This window comes from Dama dama, chromosome 27 (genome assembly GCF_033118175.1).
Source record: "Dama dama isolate Ldn47 chromosome 27, ASM3311817v1, whole genome shotgun sequence".
Taxonomy (NCBI): Eukaryota; Metazoa; Chordata; class Mammalia; order Artiodactyla; family Cervidae; genus Dama; species Dama dama.
Genome location: NC_083707.1, coordinates 25,745,566 through 25,773,446, shown reverse-complemented (window position 1 = coordinate 25,773,446; position 27,881 = coordinate 25,745,566). Strand labels below are relative to the sequence as shown.

The window sequence follows — 27,881 nt, the reverse complement described above, 5'->3', positions numbered from 1 at the left end:
TTAAAGGTGGTATATCAAATTTGTGTCTACTGCCTAACTGGGTTGTTTTACCCCTTGAAGTTTTGCCCCTTGAAATATGCCTTCAAAGGGCAAAACTTCAAGACTTGAGTGTCAATGCTTTTTACTATAAGGGGAAAATATATCACGAAGGGCTGTTTTTGAAACAGTGGAGGTTGCTAGGCAAGTGTGAAATCCATACACAGGTGGTCAAGAAGGGCAGGCTGGAACGGTCCAGCACTAGCTGAAGATGAAATCCACAGGTAGAATTTCTTATTTCTCTTCTTCCTCCTTTTTTTTTTTTTTTTTTTTTTAAGTTTTTCCTTTTTCTTTTTTTTTGATGTGGACCATTTTTAAAGTCTTTATGGAATTTGTTACGATATTTCTCCTGTTTTACGTTTCTGGGTTGTTGGCCACGAGGCTTGTGGGATCTTAGCCCCCTGACTAGAGACTGAACCTGCACCTCCTTGCATTGGAAGTCTTAACCACTGGATGCCAGGGAAGTACCTCTCCTTTTCTTATGGTATTTCAACTTATTGAATCAAATTTAGTCCCATAACTAGGATAATATTTCTTACCTAAAATAACCTGACTATAGACTTTAATCACATCTACAAGATACCTTCACACAACATGTAGATTAGTGGCGGGTAACTGGAGTCTTCTTGTCCTCCATAATTGTATGAGCCACATCCAGTAAGAACTCTTCTCATATATATATATATTTCTCCACATTGGATCTGTTTCTCTGGAGAGTTCTGACTAATACAGCAGTCTTTAGAAAGTATATACATTACATTTACCCTATAAAGATTCTATGGAAATACAGAGTACATTGCACCAAAATCCAACTTTGGAAGTGAATTCAGTGAGTCTCATTTGTGTACTTTTTCTGCTAATCTCTGAGCTCTACAAGGGAGACCCTGAGTCTTATTCACCTTTGTACTCAAAAGTTCAGCACAGTCTTGCTGACAGAGAATGAAATCAAATTTCAATAAAAGAAAATGGCAATAGTTAATATTAACTGAAGGCCTAAAATATTCTAGGCAAATGTACTAGGAACTTCATATGTAGCTGACTCATGTAGGTTTGCTTGGGACTGAGGGGCTTCTGAGATATGACACTTTGAGTGGTAAAACTGTAAAGGTCCTAGTTAAATTGGGATGGTTCATCATTCTGTCACATGTATTAACTTGAAGCAAACTGTAGAGTAATGTAGAGCCACTAAACAATAAAACATTGTGCACTTAATGAAAGTATTGTCCTTAAAGTCCAAGAGTACTGAGAGAAGTTCACTAGCTGTCCTTAGTCCCACTAAGCTTCCAGGTCTTCAGTGAATTCCTTATAAGCTACAAGTTCTTTACAAGTGGCTTTTATGGGCTTCCCTTGTGGTTCAGCTGGTAAAGAATCCGCCTGCAATGCGGGAGACCTGGGTTCGATTTCTGGGTTGGGAAGATTCCCTTGGAGAAGGGAAAGGCTACCCACTCCAGTATTCTGGCCTGGACAATCCCATGGACTGTAGGGGTTGCAAATAGTCACGACTAAGCAACTTTCACTTAAAAAAAAAAAACTATTTATTTTATATTGGAGTATAGTTGATTAAAAATGATGTGTTGGTTTCAGTTGTACAACAAAGTGATTCAGCTACACATGCATACGTATCTATTTGTTTTCAAATTCTTTTCCCAATTAGGTTGTTACATAATATTGAGCAGAGTTCCGTGTGCTTATTTGTGGAATCTAAAAAAAAAAAAAAAGGTAAAAATGAATTTATTTGCAAAACAGAAAAAGACTCTCAGACTTAGAGAGCAAATCCAACGCTATCATTGGGAAACAGGGTAGGGGGGACAGTTAGGGAGTTTGGGATAGACGTGTACACATTGCTATATTTAAAATGGATAACCAGTAGGGATCTACTGTAAAAATGCTTTTTTAACATTAGAAAATCTGTGTTTCCTCAAAATGTATAATAGGACAAGATTACAGAGCACTCACTTTGTTTCATTACTTGGAAATATAGTTACTATTGGTAGAGGTTTCTCAAGCTGTTACATTATCTCATTTAACTCTGACAACAAACATTTGGGGTAGAAATTACTATTCTCTTTTATAGATGAGGAAATGGAGGCTTGGAAGAGTAAAATAATCTGCTTCAAGCCACAGACAAATAACAAGGCAACGAACAGTACAATTGTAGCGTTTGCTCTTTCTAAGGGCTTGCCTGATGGCTCAGCGGTGAAGAAGCTGCCTGCAATGAATGAGACTCAAGTTCAATCCCTGGGTCAGGAAGATCCCCTGGAGAAGGAAAGGGCTACTCATCCCAGTATTCTTGCCTGGGAAATCCCATGGACAGAGGAGCCTGGCGGGCTACAGTCCATGGGGTTGCAAAGAGTTGGACACGACTCAGCGACTAAACAACAAAGGCTGCACAAACTGTATCTCAAATAATAAATCTGATGTGAAGAGGGAATGTCCAAAATGTGTATGCCAGTGGTTCTCCAACCAGAATCCCACCTCCCGGCTCTGACAGCATAAAGGAAGGCACTGTCTGCTCCCTGGTCCCTAATTCAGTGGGAACGCATATTAGATTCTCCCAAGGGTGCTCTGGATTGTGCTTTGGAAGCAGGACAGAGCAGGCACAGTGTTCTAGAGCAGGAAGGGACCTTTGGGCAGTTAGCAGAGAGCTTAGCTCCTACTCAGTCAAATAGCTTCGATTTCCATGAGAGTCTGGAGAGTAATAAAATGCCCCGGCACTCTTGAATTCTACAAATTCCCTTTGAAAATCTCTACTAAATTTACAGTCTTTGCTTCAGAAGTGTTGGAAGGTTATAAGCTACTGGACCTTTTTGCCTCTTCAGCGAGTCCTCTGGGAATACGACCCTCACATAAGAAGACATGCACATGCTCTGCTCAGATCTCCTGCTGCAGGGAGCTCGCTTGACTGACAGCACCAGTGGCTGAGCTCTGAACTGGTCACTGTGTCAAAGCCATGGTCCTCATGGATTGCTGCCAGCCAGTGACCGAGTGGGTCAGGCATACTAATAAAGACCTGTTCCCTTCAAGTAGGGGACTTTTCTGATGAGTGATGTTGGTTTTAGAACTTCTGACTGACCTCCTTCAAACTTTAGAGGCTAACTGGAGGCTAAGATTCTCCATATCCAACTCTCCTTTCTTCCCTTCCTCCTTCACTATGGTCAGACCTGAATTGCATTTTTTTTTTTTGGCCACGCAGCGTGGCATGTGGGATCTTTGTTCCCTGACCAGGGATCGAACCCCTACCTCTTGCATTGGAAGCTTGGAGTCTTAGCCACTGATCACCATGGAAGTCCCTCTGAATTGTATTCTCAAGGTTCTTCCTGTCTCCACTATTGCCTCCCCCACCTCCCAAATAGGGCTTTTCCTCAATACATGTCTTTTCACATCTACGCCTATCATGGTGTTTGCTTCTCAGAGAACCTAAACTAACACATATCGGTACTGAATACCCACTGTCTTCAGTTTTGAGGACTTAGCCAAAATTCTAATCTGAGACAATAGGAAAAAATTGCATTTAATATCCTGCTATGTATGCCATGAGTTCAAGTTTTAGAGTACTGGATTTCATACCAGATATCTGAAATCAGAGCATTTTGGAAGGAAGGAAGAGAGTAGACTTGTGTCAATGGAGCATTTGAAGACCAATCATGTAGTCTGGCTAATTCCCCAGGCTTCCAGCTTAGTTTACTTGTACAAATGGAAATCATACCAACTGTAAAGAAAATGGAGTAATGCTAGAGGATGGTTGACTTGGGACACTGAAGCGAGTTATGCGTCTTCTGAATTTCTCCTTCTCTTACTAATAATGGTCTTGAGTACAGCCCTTCTGCATTATGCTGTCTTCACCTGAAATGTGTAAAATTTTTTCATTCTACCCAAGAGAAAAATATCATCACTCCCATTTTGCAGATAATGAAACTAAGGCTGAGAGAGAAGACTAACTTGCCCAAGTTAATCCAGCTGGAAAGAATAGAATCAAAATTTGGAGAGGAGGATCAGTGGCTACAGTCTTTACTCTTTTCATCCATTTAAAACCCTTTTCAGTAATCTTTAAGGTTTTTCTAGTTATTAATTTTATGGACTTGTGCACCTGAAATTAAAGGTAACACTTTGCCTACAAGCACATTTTAACTGTGCATGGGGTTTTTTTTTTTTTTTTTTTTGTCCGTGAAGGGAACTACCTTATTGGACAATTGTAGTTTATTTTTCATTGGCTGCTTTACTGAGTCTCATCAAATGTATTTGCTTTGCAGAGCTGCAGTGGATTAATCTTGAATAAGTAATTTGGAAATGTTTTTATTCATTTCTATGGAAACCATCTATCTGGATTTTCATATATCAAGATCATAGAGATTTGTCCCAGTCCAATTGCAATCTTAGTTACAGCAGTGTCGGCTTACATATTAAGGGCATAGTTTTGCTCTGATGGCCCTTCAGAAATCTGTAATTGGTGTGGAACACAAACACGAACAGAATGTGTCTTAGGAGGTCCTGTGAGTTAGGCTTCAGCAGATTAGCTGAGTCTTTCTTGATGGAACAAGCCCTTTGGAATTTATTAACACTCTCTGCTTCGTCCATTAACTACTCACGTCTTAAAATCCACTTGGTCCGCGTTCGCTAGCGTTTTAAAGAGTCAAACCTGAATCTGAGACTTAATTGACATCCATAGTGATATACACCAGACAAATTCCTTCACTTTTTATCCCCAAACAGGACATTTTTTTTCCACTTTGGGATAACAATACTACTTTTATATATTTTCCTTCAGCTGAGAAAGTGTCTTTTCTATTTTTTTTTAATTCTTAGAATACATCATCCTGCTTCTAGTTTGACTTTACTCCCTACCCCTCAGTGGTTTTAGGGCTTTTGGAGCCATATTATCTCTTTTCTTCTGAAGATTACTGAGAGAGTTGTGTGTTTGTGTGGGGGTGGAGACTGGGGGCTGTGAAGGGCAGCCTGCCTGAAGATTATAAACCATATTTAAAGAAACAATACTGTGAGGGAGGGCCGATAAATCTAAGAAGTATGGTAGAAATTCAAGCCAAAGATATTAATCCTGGGAGAGTGTGTAACAAATATGCAAGAAGATTTGTCTCTTATCTACTTGCTATCTATATATCATCTACCTATCAATCTTTTTATCTATCATCTATCATGTCCATTTGCCTATTTGTCTGCTTTTTCTCTCTGTTTTTACTTTTTCCTTTCGTGTCCAATACTTTCTTAAATTTCTTAAAATATTGATTAGCTATAACTGATTTATAATATGTAAAACAGCACCTAGTATGCAAAAGTATTATCAACCTAGAAATGCTAGGCTTTTAATGTAGGAAGAAGTCATACTCATTTTCATGAACTTTGTTTATATATATATTTAAAAATTTTTACCATACTTACTGCTATGGTAGCTACATCAGCTTTCTTTTGGTGTGTCCTTGTATTTAAATTTTGTCTCCTGTTAGGATCATATAGTGAGCTGTTTTTAAACCAGTCTGACAATCTTATTCTTTTATTTGGAATATTTAGTCGATTTATTTTTAGGTGTGTGTGTGCTCAGGCATGTCTGACTCTGTGACTCCATGGACTGCAGCCCACCAGGCTCCTCTGTCCATGAAACTTTTCAGGCAAGAATTCTGGAGTGGGTTGCCATGCCCTCCTCCAGGGATCTTCCTGACCCAGGGATTGAACCAATATCTCCTGTGTCTCCCGTACTGGCAGATGGATTCTTTATCTCTGCGCCACCTGAGAAGCCTCATTTATCTTTACCGAGCTTACTAATATATTTAGTTTTATATCACTCATCTTTATTTGCTTTTAATTTGGTCTGTTTTACACTTTCTTTTCTCTTTCTTGCTTTTTATAGAATTATTTTCATTATTCTACTTTCCTATTTATTTGTTAACTTTACATTTATTTTTTAAAATGTATTTAATTTTAGTTGAAGCATAATTGCTTTAGAACGTAGCGTTTGTTTCTGCCATACTACATTTATTATTAGTGCATGCTAAGTCCCTCCAGTTGTGTCTGACTGTTTGTGATCCTATGGATGGTAGCCCGCCAGGCTTCTCTGCCCATGGAATTCTCCAGACAAGAATACCTTACACTATGGAAAACAGTGTGGAGATTTCTTAAAAAACTGGAAATAGAACTGCCATATGACCCAGCAATCCCACTTCTGGGCATACACACTGAGGAAACCAGATCTGAAAGAGACACGTGCACCCCAATGTTCATCGCAGCACTGTTTATAATAGCCAGGACATGGAAGCAACCTAGATGCCCATCAGCAGATGAATGGATAAGGAAGCTGTGGTACATATACACCATGGAATATTACTCAGCCATTAAAAAGAATTCATTTGAATCAGTCCTAATGAGATGGATGAAACTGGAGTCCATTATACAGAGTGAAGTAAGCCAGAAAGATAAAGAACATTACAGCATACTAACACATATATATGGAATTTAGAAAGATGGTAACGATAACCCTATATGCAAAACAGAAAAAGAGACACAGAAATACAGAACAGACTTTTGAACTCTGTGGGAGAAGGTGAGGGTGGGATGTTTCGAAAGAACAGCATGTATATTATCTATGGTGAAACAGATCACCACCTCAGGTTGGATGCATGAGACAAGTGCTCAGGGCTGGTGCACTGGGAAGACCCAGAGGAATTGGGTGGAGAGGGAGGTGGGAGGGGGATCGGGATGGGGGAATACGTGTAAATCTATGGCTGATTCATATCAATGTATGACAAAACCCACTGGGAAAAAAAAAAAAAAGAATACCTGAGTGAGTTGCCATGCCTTCCTCCAGGGGATCATCCTGATTCAGGGACTGAACCTTGAGTCTCCTGCATCGGCAGGAGGGTTCTTTATCACCAGTCTTCCCTGGTGGCTCAGTCAGTAAAGGATCTGCCTGCAATGTGGGAGACCTAGGTTTGATCCCAGGGTCGCGAAGATCCCCTGGAGAAGGAAATGTCAACTCACTCCAGTATTCTTGCCTGGAGAATTCCATGGACAGAGTAGTCTGGCAGGCTACAGTCCATGGGGTGGCAAAGAGTCGGACATGACTGAGTGACTAAACCACCACTACCTGTCTTTCGAATTATTCTTGTTATACATTTTAATTATCTCTATATTTTAAATTTCACAATATTTCCCAATTATTTTTGTATGGTCAATGTTTATTTATAGTTACCCACATATGTATCATCTACTGTCTTCTTCATTGTTTGTTTTTTCTATGTTTCCAACTATGATCATCTTCTTTTTCCTGAAAATCTCTTTGGCATTTCTTTTAGTATAGGCCTACTGCTGATAAACCTCTTCAGTTTTTATTTGTATGAAATTATCTATTGTTATTTTCAATTTTGAGAGAATTTTTTTATCAGGTATAGAAATCTGAGTTGGTTTTTATTTTCTTACAGTGCTTAAAAATATTATTATAAATTCTTTTGGTTTCTATCATTTCTGTTGAGAACTAAGTTGAAAATCTCATTGTTGCTCCTTTGAAAACAATATAACTTTTGTCTCTAGCTGTTTTTAAGATTTTTTGTATAAAGTAGATAACCAACAGAACTTATTATATAGCACAGGGAACTATATTCAATATTTTAAGATATCCTATAAGGGAAAAGAATCTGAACTATAGTCAATATTCTGTGATAAACCATAATAGAAAATAATATAAAAAAGAATATATATATGTGTGTATAACTGAGTCACTTTGCTGAAACTAATGCAACATTATAAATTATACTTCAATTTAAAAAGAAAAGAAAAGCATACAATGAAAAAATATTTATTTTTGGTTTTCAGGAATTTTACTCTAATGTACTATGTGGTTTGCTTTGTATTTATCCTGCTTGGGGTTTGCTGAGCTTCTTGTAACTGTGGGTTGATGTTCTTTAACAGTTTTGGAAAATTCTTTTCCAATATACCTTAACATATGGCTTTTATGTCATCTCTTCTTTCTTTCTAGAACTTAGTGATATAGTCACTAAACGCTTTGTAAACATTGTAAGTACTTACCAGAAGTCTCTTTCTCTTTGTTCTTCATTTTCTCTTTTCTCTTTATGCTTCCTTTTGAATATTTTCTATTTTTTCAAGTTTATTAATCTTGTGTTCTGCTGTGTCTAATTTTCAGTCAACTCCATTGACTGAGTTCTTAATGTAAGATATTAATTTGTTTTAGTTTTAGAATAACCATTTCATTCTTTTAAAATTTTTATTTTATATTGGAATAGTTGATTTACAATGTTGGGTTAGTTTCAGGTGTAGAGAAAAATGGTTTAGTTATACATATACATATATCTATACTTTTTCAGATTCTTTTCCAATGTAGGTTATTACAAAGTATTGAGTTGAGTTCCCTGTGCTATACGGCAGGTCTTTGTTGATTATGTAGTGTATATATGTTAATCCCAACCTTCTAATTTATCCTTCTCTCTAACCTTTTCCCTTTTGTAGCCATAAGTTAAAAAACAAAATAGATCCTAGTACTCTGGTGAAATTCTTCATCCTTTCATTTATTTTGTTCACTTTTCCTATATTTTATTTAACACATTGATTATAGTTATTTGCTTCCTAACTCAAAAACCTGGATCAGCAGGCCCATTTCTATTCTCTGTTTTATTCTGTTGGATATAAAGCATATGGTGCTGTACTTATCTCAAGTCTAGGAATTTTTGACTAAATGCACTGTTCTGTGTATTAAATAATGTACTACCGTGGTTGGATATAATTTTGTCTTCCATTAGAGCATGTGTCCTCTTTTTCTGTTATGCAGATAGAATGAGGAGGTGGCTATCTCAATTCAGTCATGGACATAGCTTGGCTCTTCGCTATTCCTCTTCCTATAGCCCTTCCTACAGCCCTCTTCCTAGGGCAGGCTCTCCCAGGCTTTTGCTTGAGAGCCTATTGTTTGTGTCCAACCTTGAAGTCCGGAGAAAATTCAGCTCTTCCCTTTAGCCATTTTCCATGTAACTCTCCTTTCAACTCATAAAACTTTAAAATTTGCAAATGTCCTGAGGGAGTGAGCAGTCATGTATTTGAAGCAATTATTTTCCTCTGGCAAGTCTTGAGATTGTGGGAACTTTTTCCTGCTTTCTAGAAGTTTTGACCTAGTTCCCCATCTTCCTGTACAACACCAGAACTTCAGAAATTTCCTTCCAGGCAAAGTTGGCTGTGTGTTTAGGGCTCCTCGGGTTTTCATTGTGTCACTCCAGTTCTGTGTGACAGCTAAAGTTGGCTGGTTTCTCTTTCCCATTGGACTGATCCTCTGCCTGGGCCAAGGTTGATCAACATGTGGCCAGGACTTGAAAATGTCCCTAGAGAAAAAATACTGGCCATCATAAGCGCACCTCAGAACACATTTCCCTCCCTAGAACTTGATTTCATTTAGTCCTAGTTGCTTTTATAGCTCTCTAATGCCTTAAAAATATGGAACTCTTGGCCTGCTGTGGCTTAATTTGCTCTATCTAAGCAAAATTCCTTGACCTCACACTATTTCATTTTCTTCATCAATTATGTATTTATCTAGTAGTTTTCTATATGAAACTGGCTTAGTTGTTATTTATTGTATTTTCAGAGATTGTCTTTACAAACATTAACTGAAAAAAGATCCATTCATTTTGTACTTAGTACTGAATACATATATACAAATATATATATTCATATACTTCCTTTGACCCAGCCTGACTCCCTGGATCTCCTAGTTGGACATAAACTCTTTTCTGGAATTCCCACATTGCCTTATGTGTATATCTTTAGAGGATGAGATGGTTGGATGGTATCATCGACTTAATGAACATGAGTTTGAGCAAACTCTGGGAGATAGTGAAGGACAGGAAAGACCGGCATTCTGCAGTCCACGGGGTTGCAAAGAGTCGGACACAGCAGTGACTGAACAACACTGCATGTGTACCTTGCATTGTAGTTACTTAGGTACATGTATATCCTATGCAGGGACCATCATAGAGCTTTGTCCATAGTGGAAGGAATACATGAACAAAACACCAACAGCATAAAACATAAAAATGCTCTAAGGATACCAAGAGAGTTCTCACATACTCATCCTTGTCACTGGTGAAGAGATCACCCAAGAAGCAGTATTTGTGTATGTTTTCTGAGCTGGGGGCCAGAATTACACCAGTACCATCCCATTTGTGTACTGGGGCAAAGATTTTCATAATAATAGGATGTTTATATGAAGAAACAAGAGTTTCTGCATACAAATTCTGGCTTTCACAGTCATTAAATAGGGAGGACATGGATAAAATGACAAAGGCAACTAGCTTGCACACACTTAGACTAAGGCTATTTGCAGGGTTTGACATATTGGCAATGGTTAGATTGTCTTTAAGAAAATCCATGTACAACTTACATTTTCAAGATTATGAGGTGGAAATAACTCCACTACTCCAGGGATTCTAATACATCTAAAGTCAACCACTACTCATTCACGGAGCACCACATTGGGAAAAGCATTGTAGAGAAACACGCCATTTCAGGCATTGTCCACTGTCCACCAAGGGGATTAGTTAAAACAAGCCACAAATATACATCATCAATATAATAAAATATGTAATAGGTAAACTATGTGAAAAGTATAGATAGTAAATATTATAATAATTATTGTAAGGATTTAGAGAAGAAGATGACCACCCTAGTGATGGTCTAGGGAGACTTGGATTATATTTTCTCATCAGACACATAGCCTTAAGGGCCTTTGGCTTTAAACTTCTTTCTTTCCTTAGAGTTGGTTTAACATGGCCAATCATGTTGGAAAAGAAATGAATAAATTTGACATGGCATCCCATCCCAGCTGGTTTTAATAATCTGAACTGCTTTTAAGACAAACTTGTAGAAACAAGTAAAGAACTTCCTGCCAAACTATATGAATGCCATCTGGCCTGAAATGAGAGCTTGGTGGTGGTCTAAGTCCATTCACAAGGAGGGTACAAGTTATCACAACTATTCTGGCAGAGCTTGGAGGTGGAAGAGTTGTAGCTTTTCTCATTACACATGTTAACTGAGGAGAAGGATCAGGGATGGCTGAATAAACAACATCTCTGGAGAGACAGAAACTTTCATGTATTTCAAAGAGTATGTCATGGTGAAACCATATTAGTAGCTGAGAAGAACATGAATTGTGGAGTAAAACTGGTTTGAGGAATCAGAAGGAATACAAAAGAATGTTTGAGGATTACATGTGACACCAGTACAGAAATCGAAATTTGCCAATGTTTGAATGTTTGTTCAGCATACTATGAAATTGTTAAAATTACTATAGAGACCATCTTGTCACACAGAAACATGTTGATGAAATGTTGAATGTTTAAGAGATCAAGATATAAATTCAGGGACCTTCCTGGCAGTCCAGTGATTAGGACTTCGCCTTCCAGTATAGGGAGTGTAGGTTCGATCCCTAGTCAGGGAGCCAAGATCCCACATGCCTCGTGGCGAAAGCCCCAAAACATAAACCAGAAACAATATGGCAACAAATTCAATAAGACTTTAAAGAAAGATATAAATCCAGTTGTACGGAATGCAAAAGTGCAAATGAAAAAGACAGGGAAGAGTCTGGAGCCCAAAAGACTTGTCATTGTGTTAAACGTAATTTTCTCTCATCCCTCTGTATTTCCCCAAATGTTCATAACTCGATTATATTAATCATTTAAAAACACAGGACTTTTATTTGAGAAATATTTCATGACTTCATGGTTTTTTCAAAGACATATTGCTTATTATCTCTACCCTCAAGGAATGCTGAGTCTAGTAAGTGGGTAAGACATAAAATCTTATAAAAAGTATGGAGTATAGAAAGTAAGAGAGCCACGGGAAGTCAGATGAAAACCATCACATAGGACTGTTGTGATCACGAAGGCTTAATGAAGGCAGTGAAGTTTGAACATGACCTTTAAAGACAGGATTTTAATAGATTGTGTTGAGCATGAAATGGCATTCTCTGTGGAGAAATTGCACAAGCAAAAAGGCAAAGATGGAAAAGCATAGCTGTTTATGTGGAAAAGCAAGGATTCACAGTGCTCAATGAGCAGAACAGCAAAGAAAAATGTGACTTGCAAGCGAGACTGAGGCCAGATTTTAAGGTATCATTGCCAGGCTAGAAGTTGGATTTAGTCATTGCATTCTAATAGCTGATTTGTATATTTTTCTTCAGGGTTTACAAGGTGCAAAGTGTTTTCACATTCTTTACATATGATTTGTTCAATAATGTTCTGAAGATGAGATTATCACTCTATATACAGATGACAAAGCTGAAGTTGGAGGAACTAGAGGATGCCCCAAGTTCACAGAGCAAGTTCCTTCTGCTCATTCTTCCCAGGGGTTCATTCACAACAACAATATAGCATTTGCCATGATGCACTATCGTTAGTTGTTCATATTCCCCTCCAGCACATCCTAGTCACTTATGGAAAAAGCAGCCAGTTCACCAGGATTTCCTACATGACTTCAAATGATTGATCTAAGAAATGAACTTTGTTAGCAGGAGAATATGATGGTTGGAGGTTAGATTAAAGCCTTAGGTTGAATCCTAGTTCTGCTGCCTATGAGCTGTATATCAAATAGTTCATCCCTTCTGAGAGTGTGTCCTTACTTTTCGTACATGACTCACATTTGCTTTATAGAACTGTCTAGAGGAGGAAATAAGAAAACACATGAAATGCCCGGTAGTATTCCTGATCCATAACAAACATGAAGTCAGTGGAAGTGTTATGTTGTTATAATATTGTTCATATAACTTTGAATCAATAACTAAATCCTATTCCTTTATTCCACTTTCCTAATTTAGTTCGATCAGTTTCCAAATGACCCAGATTTGAGGTACTAGATTGGGAGTCAAGAGCCTGCCAGCTCTCTAAATGTAGGGTGACTTCATCCTGCCGCCAAATGTTCCCCTTCCCCTGCCTTTTCTCATATGTCACTCTGTTGTTTAAAGGGGTTTTGGAAGGTCACAAAGAGTCAACTTAATAAGTGAAAAAATGGAAGGAGAGATCACAATCAAGGACCACTTTACCTGAAGTGATATAATTATTCTGAGCCTGAGTAGACAGTCCTAAATGTCAAGTCACTCCAACTATTTTGTTTTTAACAATATCAGTGAGCTAAAAACATTAAGGTAATGCTACTCCTGCAAATGTTAAAAATTGATAATTACTGAGTCTTTAATATATGCTAGGCAACAGCCTAGAATAGAACAGGCCACTCAAGCTTCAATTTGTAGAAGACTTTTTCCTTAGTCCTACCCCACTGTGTGTTATTCTTGACGCACACTCTCAGTCTGCATCTCTAGATAGAACTGAACATTTTGTTTATGCACCAAACCTGAGAGTCAACCAATGTAGGAGAACTTTATTAAGAAACCCACCCAATATACGCCTTCTCAAGTGGTGCTAGTGGTAAAGAATCTGCCTGCCCAGGCAGGAGACATAAGGGATGTGGCTTCAAACCCCAGGAGAAGGGAATGGCAACCCACTCCAGCATTCTTGCCTGGAGAATCCCATGGACAGGGGAGCCTGCTGGGCTATAGTCCATAACATCACAAAGAGTTGGACACAACTGAGTGACTTCACATGCACACACAACCCAATATAAGGCCCGTATTTAATGCACAAGGCAGCATAGCACTCTACCATTGTACCAAACATACTAAGAATTTGGATATTTTCTCCTTACATTGACCTTTCTTCTTTTTTCTCACTGCCATTTTATTTTCCGCCAAAATTTCAACATTCTCTAGGTCAGATGCTTCTAGGGAAGTCAGGCTTGATCAGTCATGGTCTTCCTTCTACCTCATCCACGGGAACTCAGTCTATTAAGATACTCACCAGTGTGTATTAATTGGCTTTGCTATGCTTTACCAATCCAATTATAGCTGGTTTTCTTGTTCATTTAAAAATATTTTGACCTAGAGAACCAAGTTTAATCAGAAGCCTGGAATTTACAGCGATGCCTTTGAGGATATGCTCAATAAATACTTGGTACTTACAGTGTTGATAGTGATGAGTTGGTTAAGTGATATGTCAAGCAGTTGGGAAACGAGAAATTTGGCCCTCACAGGGGAGATACAAACACAGATACTAACTTTAAGACCACAGACACAGCCTAACTAATTAAAAAAAATCTGGTCCTTATGTTTTCTCTTCCAGTTTTAGTCTAGTCATGGACTTAAGGAGAAGGAAATGGCAACCCACTCTAGTATTCTTACCGGGAAAATTCCATGGGCAGAGAAGCCTAGTGGACTACAGTCCGTGGGGTTGCAAAGAGTTGGATATGACTGAGTACACACACATATGGATTTAAAGTAGGTGGACCCTGGGGTTAGGAGAAAGCCAAGTATAATTGCTTAATTGATCATGATAACTGGTCAGCACTAGAGCTTTTGAGGCTTCAGAGTACTAGAAAGAAGTTCTGCAACAACTGGCCATCGGCTCAGGAGAAGAGGAGGCTACCATAGAGAAGGGCCTTTTCTGCTATGCTACACTAGCATGGTGAGCTGAAGATTCCAGTGGGTAAAAGAAACTCCATTACTCTTGCTTCTGTGGAATATTGGGGAGAGTCAAATGACCCTTTAATTACCAGTTTAGTCATCAATAATGGAAGATTTGCCAGGGAAGGATTAAATACTTTCTAGTTTGCAGGCTTTTTTGCCTGGAAGTTTGCCCAAACCTGCAACCACATGCCTCAGTTTCTCTTACTTGTCTTCCACAGCCCCATCCTTTCCTTGCCCTGAACAATTTTTTTCCCCCTCAGATTTCTAAAAATAAAACGAAACACTGTATATTTAGAGAGTTGACTTAATTAAATGTGTGATTCATTTAGGGCTAGGGTTAGGGTTTAAGGTTAGGGTTTCTAAAGGGGTACCCTTTAGAAAGAGTGCAAGTATTGTTTCATGCATAAGGTGCCTCTAATAATTTCTATAAGTACTCTGTTATTAGATCTTGGATAAGTATGCCTCATTGTAACGTTTTTACAATGGAAAAACCAGATTCAGTTCATGATTTATAACTCACAACACTTTTTCTGAAACATTCTGTAATCTTTAGCATTAATATTACATACATGTATGTAGGGCCAGGAAGCTAAATAAATTGATAAAGTGTATCTGCAGAATAAAAATATTTATGCATTTACAAATTACAAACCCTCAACTTAGTGTGTAGATTTATACACATGCTTTATAAGTCAGAATATGAGAGACAGTTGAATTAGTACATAAAGTTTTTATTTAAAGTTTTCCCCTTCCAAGCAAGCTTCATTTACACATTCTAATACTGTACAAAATTTACATTCTCTGTGACTTATTTATTTATTCACTCTTCACTTTCTAATAGTTTACGCCTTTCTGAAAGACAGAAAGCTTTACTTATAGTTCTCATAAATGCTTTTATTTATTTTGGCTAGAAATAAAAAATAAATGAAGAACAAGTCCAAGGAAAGCAAATACCCTTGTATAAACTGACTTTGGGAAGAGATGGGGACTGTTGACAATAAAAGGTTTTGAAGGAGACCTTGTATTCTTCATGACATCGGCTGGGAATTTTATCACAAAGTACTGTAACCTTTCTTTCTATGTATTCATATGCGGTCAAGGAAAAAGAAATGAAAAGTTGATTCCACTGGATATATATATTTATATATATATATTTTTACAACGGATCCTTTGGATCTGAACATACAAATAAATACAAAAACAACAAGGATTGCACTTTACTGTAGAAATGGCATTGGATTCCAGTACACCCATCCATCTTGACATGCTCCACAGTGAAACACTGTCACCAGGGCAATTTTAATCGGTGGCTTCCCTACGTGGTTATTTTTGAACGACATACTTGTTGAGGGATTTGAAAACATCTCTGGGTGATTCACAAAATATTTTAGGCTTTGATTTATTCCTAACTGTTGCTGTGGCAGCTCTGAAGAGCTTGAAGATCAAATCCATGTTGCTGCTAGTTTTTCTCTATTGTAGGTCACACTGATACTGTCTCATCCTTTTCTGACCTTCTGCTCCTAAACTCCTCATGCTTCTCAAGACAGCTAGTGATGGCTCGCTTCACTGAGCCCAGGCATCTCTGGTGACAACAAAGAAATGTAATGAGTTGAGGGGAAGGAGGGTTCATCAGGTGCTTTTCTAGAGCCACATCTAGAGTCTTTTCTAGAGCCAAAGGTGTGGAAGAGGGAGAGCTATTGTTTGAGGAGCTACAGGTTGCTCCTTAGGCTCTTTGTGACCCCATGGACTGTAGCCCACCAGGCTCCTCTGTCCATGGGATTCCCCAGGCAAAAAATATTGGAGTGGGCTGCCATACCCTCCTCCAAGGAATCGTCCCAATCCAGGGATTGAACTCATGTCTCTTAAGTCTCCTGCATTGGCAGGCGGGTTCTTTACCACTAGCACCACCTGGGAGGCCCTGTTCAGTACTTATATGCTACCCCAAATTAGAAAGCCTGAGCCTCTATTAACTGAACAGTGCATTTTGTTTTAATTTTTTGGATAAAACTGAGGACACAGAATTTATGACTCTGGTTAGCCTGGAACAGACAGGGCAGAAAGAAGTTGCTACAAGAGCCAAATATCTTTTGCTTCTCGGTTCCCACGAGGTGCTGTGAGGGGCAGAAGGTATATAAAATGAAGTTCTATGGAAAAAAAACATTCCTCTTCAGTCTTACATGAGTTTCTATAACTGTGTTGCCTACAGAATCTGTGAAGCTGCCACAGGTTAGGAATATAGAATCAGTAGCCATTTCTGTAATGGAGTATGAGTGTTTTGGTGGGTCAAATTTGGAATCATTCATGAACACAATATCCCCAAAACTTCAACATAGATCACATGCAGGTAAACTACAATGCACAATACTGATCTCAGGTCTCTCGGGGGGGCACTCTTCTGTATCTTCTGTATCCTGTTGAAAGTCGAGATCCACATGAGGGGATTTCGTAAAGCTGGGACAAGTTAAAACCAGTCTGAAATAGAAGAGTCTGTCACCACAGGAAGTTTGATGTGATCCGAGTTACAGACAGAGTTTCCATTCAAGAACAGGTCTTTTCCTTTTGTAGCTCCTTGTAAATCATCAGACACTAAAGTGGGTTTCGGCAGATGTACCATTAGAATGCATTGTTCTGGCTACAATAGGGATGTCACTTGTCACTGCTTCCTAGAATGCGTAGTTCCGGGGTTTCCTGCTGTTATTTGTTGTAAGGTACGCAGGCGGGCAGGATAACTGTTGCACAGGCTGGCCCTGCCAGCGGTTCTGCCACATCTCCTTCGAGTTCTGTCCAGCTGCCTTTTTCTGGACAATAGCAAATTGTGGATGACTTGTAGGCTCCCTGGAATGGAGAGCAGAGAGCCTTAGGGAAGGCTGTTCAGAGAAATGCCATGGCAACCTTATTTATCACATCTACATTGGGAAGACAGTCTTGTCTCTCTGCTCTTGCTAAAAAATTCCAAATAAATTTTAAATTATTGTATTCTAAGGGAGAATTTGAGGCCAGCAAGGTTTTGGGTGTATGTGTGGCTGATAATAAAAGTCAAGCAACTATAATGCCCCAGATGGTTTACAAATCCTTTATGATAACTTAGCCCACGTTGGAAATTATCCTTCTGGTTTAAGTTTTTAAAAAGGAAAATTTATCTTAAATATTCTATGATAACTTACCCCAAGTTGGAAGTTATCCCTCGTTTAAGTTTTAAAAAAGAAATAATTATCTTAAACTTTCAAATAATTGAAGTAAATTGGATTTTAGATTATCACCTCACTTTTCCATTTTTAATCTTATTACTATAGAGAATCAGAGACAGAGGTTTCAAAACCAGTTTAAAATAAACTGGAAATGAAGATTTGTCAACTTCTTCACATGTTGATCTATTTGTTTTCAAGGGGCCACATGAGAAATAAAAAATGTCTTTGATATTGCTTCCTTTGTTAACCTCAGCGGCTAGTGCTTGTATATTTCCCTTTCTTAACCAAGGCAGCCTTGTTTTTTACCATAGGCAAGAAAAAAACCCAAAAATCCCAACCAACATAATCATCTTCTGGTTCCAAACATACCCACTTTTGCAGCTAGCAATGTACGCCAGCAAATAAGGATATAGATGAATATCCAGTGATATATAGCAATACAGTTCACTTCCACAAGACTATAACTTTTAAAGGCTCTTCAAAACTTTAAATAACAATCTTGTTGGATGCAAAAGAAATGAGGTTAATTAATATTATTAAAACCCCAAATTAATCTTATAAAACCAACACATATATATAGGAAAATATAGTCATCATTTCAAAAGTGGCTGTGTAGACCATTAGACTTATGTGTCTTCTGATATGTCATCTGAATTACATAGCCCCCCTCCTGTATGTTCTTGCTATTAATAAAATAAATAAATTAAAAAAAAATTTTTAAAGCTGAACTCAGGTCCTTACCAATAACAGTCTATAGGAACTATGGAGATAGAAGACTATTTTTAAATGTCAACACAAGGAAATCATTAGCCAATATCAGAATGTTGGATATTTTATAAGATAACTGACCTTGCTGTTTCAACAAGTCAACGGTATGGGACAGAATGAGGGGTAGGCGTAATTCTCCAGACTGTGGGGGATGTCTGAGATATAATAGCGAAATGTAAGTGAGGCCTTTTGAATCCTAATTTGAACATGTCAATTTGAAAAGCAGATTTTTTTTTTTCCAGATCAATGGGATAAACTTGAAAATGGATAGGATATAAAGGAATTACTGTTGATTTTATTGGGTGTAATAATGATAGTGTGTTTATATAAACAAGTGATTTTTTTACAAAGAAATACTGGAGCATTTAGGTTGAAATAATATGTCTAGAATTTGCTTCAAATTGCTTCAACCAAAAATTTTTAGAAGGAGGAGAGATACAGTAAGTATTGCAAAGCACTGATAGGTTTTCGAAATTGGATGGTACACTAATGAGGGCCCACTCAGCTCTCAGTTTTTGTGTATGTTTGGAAATTTTCATGGTAAAGAGTGGGGCAAAGTGGAAAGCAATGGCAAATTACATAATCCTAAGTAGAATTTGTGGATAACTGAACCATTATTTTCCATTTTCTACGCTTTGCCTGTCAGAAACTTTTCAGACTCTCCTAAACAGATTTAACAGACATCTGTAAAACCACTTCAGCCCGACTTTTAGCTGGAAAGCATGAGGATGGGAGAGAAGCTGAGACCTACCGCATTTTGTGATACAATTGACCAGACAGCAAGCCAGCTCTACACCAACCACACTGATTCTATTTTACTGCTTAAAGTAACTTATTGCGTGCATATAAACGTGATACTCTTAAAAGGTATTTGTGTGCGTGGTAACACATTTGGAGGGAAATGAAAAGTAAGCACAAGCAAAAAGGAGGACGAGAAGGTAAAGGCAGACACGTACCATGCTCCAGCTGTAGCCTCCCACCAGGTAAATGCTGTCATCAAGCACTGCGCAGCCAGGACCACTGCGACCCTCTAAAATGGGTGTCTGGAGAATATTCCACTGGTCACCTTTTGGGTCATAGCATTCCACCAGCATTACATCGAGATGGGAGAAACCTAAGTGACATAGCAAAATGGAATTAACAAAGAATAAACTCTCGGGGTTTCAATTTAAGGGTAGGGCTTCTTTTAAAATAAATGACCAGAGCCAAGAAATAGACAGCTATACCTTTGCAGATGTATGTATAAATTTAAGGGTGCAATCGGAAGATGTCAGAAAGACCTAACAAGCAAACGAATAAAAAATCCTCCCAAACCCCAACACTTGATGTTTTGGATTAATTTAAAGCAAAAATGCCTGGCTAGATGTCATTGGCAAAGGTTGATTTACCTTGGAGTATCAGTAAAGATTTACTTAAATCTTATTAAAAAGTTTTAGTAATACGTGAACCGTGAAATTCCAGATGTTCAAGCTCCTTTTTAGAAAAGGCAGAGGAACCAGAAATCAAATTGCCAACATCCGCTGGACCATTGAAAAAGCAAGAGAGTTCCAGAAAAACGTCTATTTCTGCTTTATTGACTATGCCAAAGCCTTTGACTGTGTGGATCACAATAAACTGTGGAAAATTCTTCAAGAGGTGGGAATACCAGACCACTTGACCTGCCTCTTGAGAAACCTGTATGCAGGTCAGGAAGCAACAGTTAGAACTGGACATGGAAAAACAGACTGGTTCCAAATAGGAAAAGAAATACCTCAAGGCTGTATATTGTCACTCTGCTTATTTAACTTATATGCAGAGTACATCACGAGAAATGCTGGGCTGGAGGAAGCACAGGCTGGAATCAAGATTGCCGGGAGAAATATCAATAACCTCAGGTATGCAGATGACACCACCCTTATGGCAGAAAGTGAAGAAGAACTAAAGAGCCTCTTGATGAAGGTGAAAGAGGAGAGTGAAAAAGTTGGCTTAAAGCTCAACATTCATAAAACTAAGATCATGGCATCCAGTCCCATCACTTCATGGCAAATAGATGGGGAAACAGTGGAAACAGTGTCAGACTTTATTTTTCTGGGCTCCAAACTCACTGCAGATGGTGATTGCAGCCATGAAATTAAAAGATGCTTACTCCTTGGAAGGAAAGTTATAACCAACTTAGACAGCATATTGAAAAGCAGGGACATTACTTTGTTAACAAAGGTCAGTCTAGTCAAGGCTATGGTTTTTCCAGTGATCATGTTTGGATGTGAGAGTTGTACTATAAAGAAAGCTGAGCACCAAAGAATTGATGCTTTTGAACTGTGGTGTTGGAGAAGACTCTTGAGAGCCCCTTGGACTGCAAGGAGATCCAACCAGTCCATCCTAAAGGAAATCAGTCTTGAATATTCATTGGAAGGACTGATGCTGAAGATGAAACTCCAATACTTTGGCCACCTGATGCGAAGAGCTGACTCATTGGAAAAGACCCTGATGCTGGGAAAGATTGAGGGCAGGAGAAAGGGACGACAGAGGATTAGATGGTTGGATAGCATCACCGACTCAATGGACATGGGTTTGGGTGAACTCCAGGAGTTGGTGATGGACAGGGAGGCCGGGTGTGCTGTGGTTCATGGGGTCGCAAAGAGTCAGACACAACTGAGTGACTGAACTGAACTGAACTGAAAAAGCTTTAAAATAGTAATAGCTAAAGCAAGCATTTTATAGACTGCTTATAATAATCTGTTTCTTTTCTAAATGTTTTATATGAAGGAACTCATTTAATCCTCTCAACCACCCTATAGACATTTCTACATTATATTCGTTTTGTAGATGAGAAACTGAGGAACAGATGGAATTTTAACCTAAATAAGTCACACAGCGTGTAGCTAGGCTGAGATTTGAAACCAAACGAATAGGCTTCAAAAGTCTCACTTTTACAGACAAAACTTAACTGCTTTTCTTAAGTGAATATTCAATTCTCTCAAAATCTTTTACTTTTTTTTAAAGTAAAAGATTATATAAATCACAGGTGATTATATAAACACCTGTGATGACATGCTTTAACTATTATAAACTTGAAAATACTTAAAAATGACACTTATCCAGTACTTATTACATTTAGGGGTAGATACGTATTACAAAATAACAGAAAAAATATCCTTATCTAACCTGTGGTTTAAGATGGGTATATGATTGGAAAATAAATGCATGAACAAAGGTGAAATTGCTCAGTTATGTCCAACTCTTTGTGACCCTTTGGACTGTAGCACACCAGGCTCCTCCATCCGTGGGATTTTCCAGGCAAGAATACTGGAGTGGGTTGCCATTCCTATCTCCAGGGGATCTTTCTGGCCTAGGGATCGAACTTGGGTCTCCCGCATTGCAGGCAGACTCTTTACCATCTGAGCCACCAAAAATCCCATATATGGGTATATGATTGGAAAACAAATGCATAGAATGGCCTTATGTGCCATGCTCAGATGGCCTGTATTTCATTTCATTCAGTTTCAAGAATCATGGAAGGTCAGAACTGGAGGAGATTTTGGAGACCAACTTGACCAGCTTTGTCATTTACAGATGAGAAAACTGAAGCTCAAAGTGGTTCCACAATGTTCTCAGCATCACAGCTCTCTCTGCTTTCCTGTAAAATTCAGTGCTACACACATGCACACAAACTACAAAAAACTTGCTGCCATATACATAATAAGGAGGGAAAAGAGCCACATGTGGTTCTAAGAATACAATGTTACTTATTAAATAAGCAAATGGAAAGAATTTGAGAATCATAGATGGTTTGATATTCAACTCTTCAAAGAATTCTAAATTTAGACATGAAATTCTGTTTTCTTTAAGAAAAATCACATTCATTTCTTTGTGCAGCTCTAAATTAAAAAAAAAAGGTTCTTTACGATGATTACAAAAACAATTTTCTGGAAAAAATCCATTACTATAACTTGGTGATAAGGGATAATTTATTTTACTGAATTCATTGTTACAACCAATTGTTTGTGCTTTTCAGTTATTAATGCTCTTGTTTTTTATTTTCTGTAGACATCATTATTCATTTCTTTAATGTGTGTGGTAACTTCAAAATAATCCTATCTGCAGGAGAGCCAAAATAAGTGCTTGCCCAAGGGTACTGCTAATTTGCAAAGAGTAGATTTTATTTGGTCAACATGTTTTATACTTGGTTAACTATGATTATCTAACAAGAAACCCCCTTAGCAAGAAACATGAGATGCAAATGTTATTGTGATTTTAAAAAAAGAGGACCTTTCAAATGATTTCCTCCAATTGCATATAAGCGATCATTCATCACAGCCAAAGTGTGGATGGCGCGTTTTGTGTTCATATCTTGTTTTCGAGCCCAGACATCCATGACGGGGTCATAGCAATATAGCCACGGGACATACTCTCCATTGTGTACACCCCCTGTGAATTAAACATAGACACACGAGTCAAGAAGTGCCTTGGAACTGAACTTTGTAGCAGAAAGTGGAGGAATGACTTGCCTGAAATGTATATTTTCCCATTGTGGACTGCTCCTGCATGAGCTGCCAGAGGCTGTGGCAGAGAAGACACGTAACGCCATTCATTTGTTTCCAGGTTATAGCACTCCACGCTGGACAAGTAACCAGTTTCATTCCGTCCACCAATCACATATAAATGTTTGTCCAACCGGCATGCGTAGAAACTGGCTCTTCTACAATGAAAAAAAAAACCCAACAAAAAAACACCCCTCTGTAAATCACAAAGTAGCCCAATCAGTCAGGGAAAGCGGGGGCATCCTCCTCAGTCACTCAGTCATGTTCAACTCTTTGTGACCCTTTGGACTGTAGCCCACCAGGCTCCTCTGTCCATAGGATTCTCCAGGTAAGAATACTGGAGTGGGTTGCCATGATCATCTCCAGGGGATCTTTCTGACTCAGGGATTGAAGCCTCATCTCATGTGTCTCCTGCATTGCAGGCAGATTCATTACGTGCTGAGCCATCAGGGAAGCCCCAGAAAGGGGTACAGATCTTTGGACATTACACAAATGACTCCTTGCTAAATCAGAGACCTTGAATAGTGATCATCCGTAATGCCCATCCTGGTTAACATTATTGACACTAAAATCACAGTAGAGGAGAAATTTACAACTCTTTGTTTCAGCTCTTTTTATCTTGCTTTTATACACTATTCAAGTGTTCACTAATGTTTGGGATATTTGGTACCTTGTAAAGATATCACAGCTCAGTAAGACAAAGTGAAAAATGAGGTAGATAATGTAACAATAATAAATTATCTTGACATTCACTTTCTTTATGGTCCTTCAAGGGTCATTGTTCCCAATTTATAAGAGAACTACATCATCAAAATTTTTCTTCAATTATCTTTTTTTTTCTCTTTTTTCCCCCAGTATGACTGCAAGTAGAGAAACTTTTCAGACTGAATACAGTGTTGAAAGTTTGCTCTTAGGAATTTCATCTGTGTAACTCTTGGTGTTCTTACAAAGCCATAGGATATTTTTAAATCTCTTTTCAAGAAAGACTATTTATTAAATTACCTCACCTTCCTTCAAAGGCAAAAGACATGCAAGTTGTATTGAAAGGATTGGAGACAGGAAGGCCTTTCTGAGGGAGAATACAATCTAGGAGTGAGAGATTGAGGACCTGATATAGAGTTCTAGTAGAAGACATGGAAAGTGGTGATGGAAGATATATTAAAGGAAGATGTAAAGTTTAGCAACTAATAATAAATAAGAGCTGAGGGAGAAAAGAAGTTGGAAGAGTACTCAAAAAGTTGGAGTTAGGATGACAAGGTTGAAATCTTAAGCAAGACTTTAATCTTTAGCTTCTTTTTTTCTCACTGATGCTACTGGAATAAAATACTTCATAAGGATAACATGTGGGTCAATACTGGAAAAGAATAATTGTGACGTGCCAAGCCCTTCAGAGGCTTCCCAGGTGGCTCAGTGGTAAAGAATCTGCCTACCAATACAGGAGACTCAGGAGATGCAGGTTTGATCTCTGTGTCGGGAAGATCTCCTGGGGGAGGAAATGGCAACCTGCTCCAGTATTCTTGCCTGGGAAGTCTCATGAACAGAGGAGCCTGCAAGGTTATGCATGGGGTCACAAAGAGTTGGACACAACTGAGCATGCATGCACAAGCCCCTCAGAGAACATAACTTATGTTTGATGAATTAATGGTTTTTATAAAAATTTATAAAATTTTATAAAAATTATTTATAAAATTTTATAAAAATTGATGCTAAGACTCTTGGGCAAAGTCAATAGCAAAATAAAGATTCCTAGAGGTTTTGAATCAGGTAAACCTATATTGTTTGAAGATTTTCCAAGCTGTGTTTATAAAGTGTCAAGACCTCTGGGAAGCAGTATATAGCATCTTGATGAACGGTTAGGACTCTGGAATCAGATTGCCTGGCCATATGACATACTGTAAAGTGCTTGTCATAGTGTCAACATTTTGTTCACTCTCATGAACTGTCAGTTGACATTATCTGGATAAAAATTTTTAAAAAAGCAGTTCTAATGAGATGGATGAAACTGGAGCCCATTATACAGAGTGAAGTAAGCCAGAAAGATAAAGAACATTACAGCATACTAACACATATATATGGAATTTAGAAAGATGGTAATGATAACCCTATATGCAAAAGAGAAGAAGAGACACAGAAGTACAGAACAGACTTTTGAACTCGGTGGGAGAAGGTGAGGGTGGGATGTTTCGAAAGAACAGCATGTATATTATCTATGGTGAAACAGATCACCAGCCCAGGTGGGATGCATGAGACAAGTGCTCGGGCCTGGTGCACTGAGAAGACCCAGAGGAATCAGGTGGAGAGGGAGGTGGGAGGGGGGGATCGGGATGGGGGAATACGTGTAAATCGATGGCTGATTCATATCAATGTATGACAAAACCCACTGAAATGATGTGAAGTAATTAGCCTCCAACTAATTAAAAAAAAATAAAAAGCAGCCATTGTGATGTTTGCATATAAACTTCTCCTAATGGCATTTTCAGTGATGACTAAATTCTTTAATTTTTAAACACAATTTAGTACCATATACATGCATGCTTAGTCGTTCATGTCCAACTCTTTGCCACCCTATGAACTGTAGCCTGCCAGGCTCCTCTGTTTTCTGGCAAGAATACTGAAATGGGTTGCCATTGCCTTCTCCAGGGGATCTTCCTAACCCAGGGATCAAATTCGCATCTCCTGTGTCTCCTGCATTGCAGGAGGATTCTTTACCACTGAGCCACCGGGGAAGCCCATATACATATGGCATATGTTATAGATGGTGATGTATTCAGTTTTTTTCCAGTTTTATTGAGGTATAATTGACAAAACTAAAATAAACATCAAGGGTACAGTGTGATGATTTGGTACATGCATACATTGTAAAATGACTTTCACAATCAAATTAATTAACACTTCATCAGCTCACATATTAACCTCTATTTTTGTTTGGTGAGAACACTTAAGATCTACTCTCTTACCAAATTTCAAGTAAACAATAAGTGTTATTAACTATAGTTATCATGCTGTAATTTGATCCTCAAAACTTACTCATCTTGCAATTGAAAGTTTGCATCCTTTTATCAATCTCTCCCTATTTCCCTCACCCCTATCCCCTGGCAGCCACCACTTTAATCTCCATTTCTTTAAGTTTGAAATATTTTAAAAATACAATTCCACATATAAGTGATATACAGTATTTGTCTTTCTCCGTCTGGCTTATTTCACTTAGTGTAATCACCCTCAGTCTCATCTATGTTTGTCATGTAAATGGCAGAATTTCCTTCTTTTCTGTGGCTGAATAATATTCTAGTATATACGTGTGTGTGTGTGTGTGTGTGTGTGGGCTTCCCAGGTAGTGCAATGGTAAAGAATCTGCCTGCCAATGCAGGAGATGCAAGAAATATGGGTTTGATCCCTAGGTTGGGAAGATCCCCTGAAGGAGGAAATGGCAACCCACTTCGGTATTCTTGCCAGGAAAATTCCATGGACAGAGGAGCTTGGAGGGCTACAGTCCATGGGGTCTCAAAGAGTTGGACATGACTGAGCAATGAGCACATACTTGCATATTTAATACACACCACATTTTCTTTATTTATCTGTCAACAGACACTTAGTCTGTTTCCATATCTTGGCATTTGTGAGTAATGCTGCCATGACCATGGTAGTGCAGACGTCTCTTTAAGATCTTGGTTTTGGTTCCTTTGGATACACTGTATATGCAAAATGGGATTGCTGGAATATAACGTTCAGTTTTTCTGGATAGTCCTGGACTTGTTAGCATCATTGTTTATTTGAGAGTAGTTTTTTGGCTATTTTTTTCCCTATATTTTCTTGATGGTTTTGACAGAAATGTGTGCTGTAGAAAACTCAGAAAGATGATGAAGAGAACTATAATGGAAAAAGAGATAACGTTATGAAGGCGCATGAACAGGTGAGACAGATTTCACTAAATAAAGTTTGCTGCTAACCTGAGCCCATGTCTTCTGAGGTGTATGTGAAGCTCTGAAATTGTAAAAAAAAATCTTTTAAATAAAATGATATGCACACACACACACACATATAATGCTGTTGTTTAGTTGTAAGTCACATCTGACTCTTTGTGACCCATGGACTGTAGCCCACCAGTCTACTCTGTCCATGGGATTTCACAGGCAACCACACTGGAGTGGGTTGCCATTTCCCTCTTCAATATATTATAAATATGTGTACATATATGTTGTGAATGTGCATTTTTTTGGAGGCATATGTTTGGAGAAAAAGATTTTGAGGGGAATTTTTAATCAGATTATTAAGGGAATTGAAAACCTAAAATTTTGAAATTTCTTGGTATAAGGACATAAAAACTCATCTAAACATAAAATTAGGTTTAAAAACAATAGCAAAATTAAGTGCACATAGGTAGACCCTAGTTCCTTCCATTTCTCTAACCAGATTTCAGTTGCTCTCTTATTGAATATGATGGGTCAAGGTTGCTTTACTAGTGCTTTTACCTTCTCAAGTTAAAATATTTCATGGAAAAGACTGACATGTCTATGAAAATTTGTATGAAAGTAACAGATATTTCTTTGCATCATTGACACAGGGTAGGTCAATATCCCTCTTCTGTATGATTCTATTACAAGTTTTGGAGCCTCTGAAATAATTAAGTTACTAATTTTACTAATAAACCGTCTTTAGTGGGCCAATTCCATAATTTGGACCATGTTAGTTGCAATATACTATATTCTAAGTTTTTCTGTGTATTATATGTACTATATTCTGGTCTAGAAGAGAAAAAATGCTAGTCATAACAAGCACAAAACTCTCTATTAAATTAAGTTTAGGTAGTGGAGAATCAGAGAAAGATCTTCTGGCAGTGTGAACTCCTTTTATCTT

The 27,881-nt window shown here is 38.1% G+C and overlaps 1 protein-coding gene across 1 annotated transcript in view; it reads right to left on the bottom strand.

Annotated features, from left to right (window-relative positions):
• Window positions 1–15,278: 15,278 nt before the first annotated feature.
• Window positions 15,279–27,881, bottom strand: part of KLHL14 (kelch like family member 14) — a 110,186-nt gene continuing 97,583 nt past the window's right edge. Inside the window, exons 6-9 of the mRNA XM_061130833.1 lie at window positions 22,995–23,185; window positions 22,756–22,914; window positions 19,464–19,621; window positions 15,279–17,386 (exon numbers count right to left, since the gene is read on the bottom strand). Of these exons, the coding sequence (XP_060986816.1) occupies window positions 17,246–17,386; window positions 19,464–19,621; window positions 22,756–22,914; window positions 22,995–23,185 (649 nt within the window). The 3' untranslated portion in view covers window positions 15,279–17,245. The remainder of the gene's footprint in view (window positions 17,387–19,463; window positions 19,622–22,755; window positions 22,915–22,994; window positions 23,186–27,881) is intronic.